General features: G+C 33.2%; 1 protein-coding gene across 1 annotated transcript; it reads right to left on the reverse strand.

Moving 5' to 3' along the window:
* On the reverse strand, positions 652 to 3,607 carry LOC109350080 (CASP-like protein ARALYDRAFT_485429). Its single transcript, XM_019591206.1, has 3 exons — positions 3,149 to 3,607; positions 1,227 to 1,359; positions 652 to 942 (listed from the first exon to the last, which is right to left on the reverse strand). Exons 1-3 carry the CDS (start codon positions 3,277 to 3,279, stop codon positions 748 to 750), a joined length of 459 nt encoding a protein of 152 aa, XP_019446751.1. The 5' UTR covers positions 3,280 to 3,607; the 3' UTR covers positions 652 to 747.

Consider the following 3,607-nt stretch of genomic DNA (forward strand, 5'->3'; position numbering starts at 1 on the left):
TAAAAAAAACTTGCAAGCAAATACCATATGAATAAGAATGTGTACATGTAATGCTCTCCTATTTTAAAATGGTACTACCCATGTCAGATGCCCTCCCTATTCATCAGTGTGTAGCTCTGAGTGACAGGATCAGCCCATTGTATATGTTAAAATTTTATATTTATACTTTTTCACTCGTTCTTAAAACAATTCTTAGATTGTAAATTTTCTAAAGTTGTAATTTCACTTAAATATTAATTATGTGTACTTTTAAAAAATATAATATAAGATTGTTATTCTAATCTCATTTTAATTTATGTAATTTCTTATATTAATTTTTTGAACTTTTTTTGGATGTTCTCTATTTTCATTTTTAAAAAAACTTGAGGAATACGGCATAATATTCCGTGCATTTTTTTTATTAACCGGCATTTCTGCAAATTTCGGCCACACACTTGTTCAAAATATTGTTATACTACCAAGACATAAATAATCCAAAATATTTTGGTTCATATCTATCTTACAATCAAGAGTAAAAACCAGCTAAATATGAACTATGAAAGCGAGGAACCAGTTGAGAGAACCAAGAACAGAACTTTTTATAGTTCTCTTCATTAAAAAAAATTATTTATTACATTGCAGGCTTTAGTAATCATAATTTTATTCACATGCAAACAAAACTAGTATTATTCAAAGAACAAATGACTTCGTCATTTGAAACTTTTTCCCTTATATATATATATACATGTGAACAGTGAGCACGAAATTTTACAGAGAAGGGAAAAGCCAAAAATTAAAAAGAAAGGAAGCTGATGAAAGAAACCAAGATAAGAAGGCCATAGCAGCAGATAATTGATATCTATCACATAACTTTGATGGGCAATAAGATCCATCAGCATCAAGAAGGAGATCTGTAACACTGGCTGTTGAACATGCTGCAGCTAGTGTGAGATATGACAAAATCTGAGGCAATGAAAAAGCTCAATATCATAAGTGCATAATATAGCAAATACTGATCTGCTGTATCATATCCTGTCACATATGCTGTACCGCGCCAATGAAAACATTCTCATATCAATTAAAAAAATTATAAATTTATTACTATTGTTGTTTTTGCTTCATTTTCATTGGCGGCACGAGACATCATATAAGATATCATTTGAGACATCAGATCTATGTTTTAATAATATAGCAACAATGAGATCTTGGTGATTAGTAGTCATAATAAAATAATAAGTTACACATACCATGTCTCCCAATAAGATGATCAAAATGAGTCTGTGTTGATATGGTAAACATTTTATAAAGATGGAGTATGCATCTACCACTAACAACGTTATGCTCCAAGGAATTACCAAACCCATAACTGTTACCAAATAGCTGCAGAATAGGCATAAGACAAATATTCAAAATCTACAAATGAGGAAATTGCACATACAGTAACCTAGACAGGATAAACTAGAAGAGATACAACATTTGAAACTTGAATGACATGCATATATCCAAATCTTTAGATTGATGTAGGTTTTAGATGATAAAATTCATATCTAAACAAACTCATCAAGAAGAAGCAAGTCCTCCCATTAGAATCAAAGCATGCTGAAAATGAATGAAATAGTGAAGCGTTTACGCCAGCATCTTAGTCGACGTTGCAAATGAAATTGAATGATATGGCTGACAATATCAGAACAAGAAATGATGTTGCCAACAATGCCAAGTGCCAACTATTCATTATACTCAATTGACCAAAGGTTTCTACAAAGCAAAAAAATTGAAAAAATAAGAAATAACTGGTCCTTATTTTTCCTATAATTCCAAATTGTACTACTGACTTTCTGGAACTTTTAGGCCAGCAAATTGGTAATAGGCTAGATTAATATCATTTATCCTCACCCTAAATCAAATATAAGGTTGCTACAAAGAAAAATCAGAAACCTAGCAGCATCAATTGCTTTTCATTTCCTTACAGTGAAACAAAACAATTCTGCTCTTATATAACCGCGTTATTTTGCCTATAATTTGAGCACTGCAGATTACTGGTTCAATGCTCCTTGTCTCAAGAAAGTTGAAACGATGGACTGGAGCACAGTAACATTTAATCACCATTCAAAAGTGCAATACTTTAACAACTTAATGGATGGCCCAGTGCACTGTGGCTCCAACCTAGTAGGGTTTAGGAGGGGCTGTATGTGGCCTCACCCCCAAGCAGAGAAGTTATTTCCAGAATTTGAACTCGTGTTATGACCTCCAAGTTACAAGATAACAACCTTAACGAGCGAGATTCCTCTCCACTAATGGAGGGGGGAGTTATTTTTTTCTTTGGGTTTTAAAGGTAAAACTATAATCTCAATGCAACTAATAAGGATTCAAGTGTCAATTTATTTTGTGTTTTCTTTGTTTTTTCACACAACTCCACTCTTTACTTGAGAGGAGTCTCACTCAGCTGAAGTGACTAGACTCAACCTATAATATTTTAGCAACTTAACTAGGAAAATACTCACAGGTGCATATCAGTGTATGCTGGCCTTGAACATCTAATTAAATAGCCTATGGAATATGAAAAGGCTCTTCCTCAACTCTAACTCCTTGGATAACCTGTCACACAAAGTGTGTCACTCTTGCTCTGATTGGTTAAAAAATACACTAAAATTAAAAGTTTAATGATTAAATATTTCTACGATGAATCACAATAAGTAACACAATGTTTGGGACAACAAAAGCGCTCTCATGTCACACCCACCACAAAATCACAGAGATAAAGTGAGTTTCATTTCTGATAAGCCACACAAAAAATGTTTCTCAAAGTCAATTCTAGCAAACATCTATACAACTCGTGCAATAATACTGTCGCCATTAATCACTAATAGACTGTCGCAAAACTACGCTAAAATTCACAGAACCTCCTCCATTTATAGGTTGTGCACAAAAAAAAAACCCATGATATTGAAATCCATGAAACACTCTTGTCACACTCACTTGAAGATTGTCTAATAAAATTGTTAAAATTCAAGAAACCCCACCCAATTATACGACGTGTGCAATTTGTTCTTGTGATTTCATTATGTTGTAAGCAATTTTTTATATAAACAAATTCTTAAAGAAAGTTTTAAATTTCCGCATAAAGTGTTATGAAATCGAATAGCAAGATTGAGAACAAAAAATAAAATACCAGAAAGCAGAGTAGCCGTAGAAATCGACGTCCAACGACATGAAGAGAAGGGAAGAAGTGGAAAAGACGGTTTGCCCCAATCTAAGAGCGAAGCTAGCACTGCTCCCAAACGCCCCTGGCACTTCCTCCATTTGCAAATCCTTCTCATTATAATTGTAATAATAATTCAAATATACCAAACATACCCCAATTTCTCATAACATCAATCACAATTACACTTAACAAGATAGAAACAAAAGTAATTTTGTTAATTAATAGATATATTTAATTTGGTTTATTTGGGAGTGAAATAGAAAAGAAAGAGAAAAGGGGATGGAGTTGGTAAAAGTCGATTTCGTCCTCTCGTTTTCTAGTACTATAAGTATAATGAAATGTGTTCACTGATTTCGTCGGCGCGGTACCTGGCTGCATTCGAAGACGTGGGTCTTCTTTATTCAATTATCTATGCTTTCAACTGTT

The sequence above is a fragment of the Lupinus angustifolius genome, chromosome LG06, assembly GCF_001865875.1.
Source record: "Lupinus angustifolius cultivar Tanjil chromosome LG06, LupAngTanjil_v1.0, whole genome shotgun sequence".
Classification (NCBI taxonomy): domain Eukaryota; kingdom Viridiplantae; phylum Streptophyta; class Magnoliopsida; order Fabales; family Fabaceae; genus Lupinus; species Lupinus angustifolius.

Coding starts and splice junctions, on each gene's coding strand:
- LOC109350080 (XM_019591206.1), bottom strand. CDS start 3,279: ATGGAGGAAGTGCCAGGGGCGTTTGGGAGCAGTGCTAGCTTCGCTCTT. Junction 1,360..3,148: donor TACGGCTACTCTGCTTTCTG/GTATTTTATTTT, acceptor CCTATTCTGCAG/CTATTTGGTAACAGTTATGG. Junction 943..1,226: donor TCATCTTATTGGGAGACATG/GTATGTGTAACT, acceptor TCATTGCCTCAG/ATTTTGTCATATCTCACACT.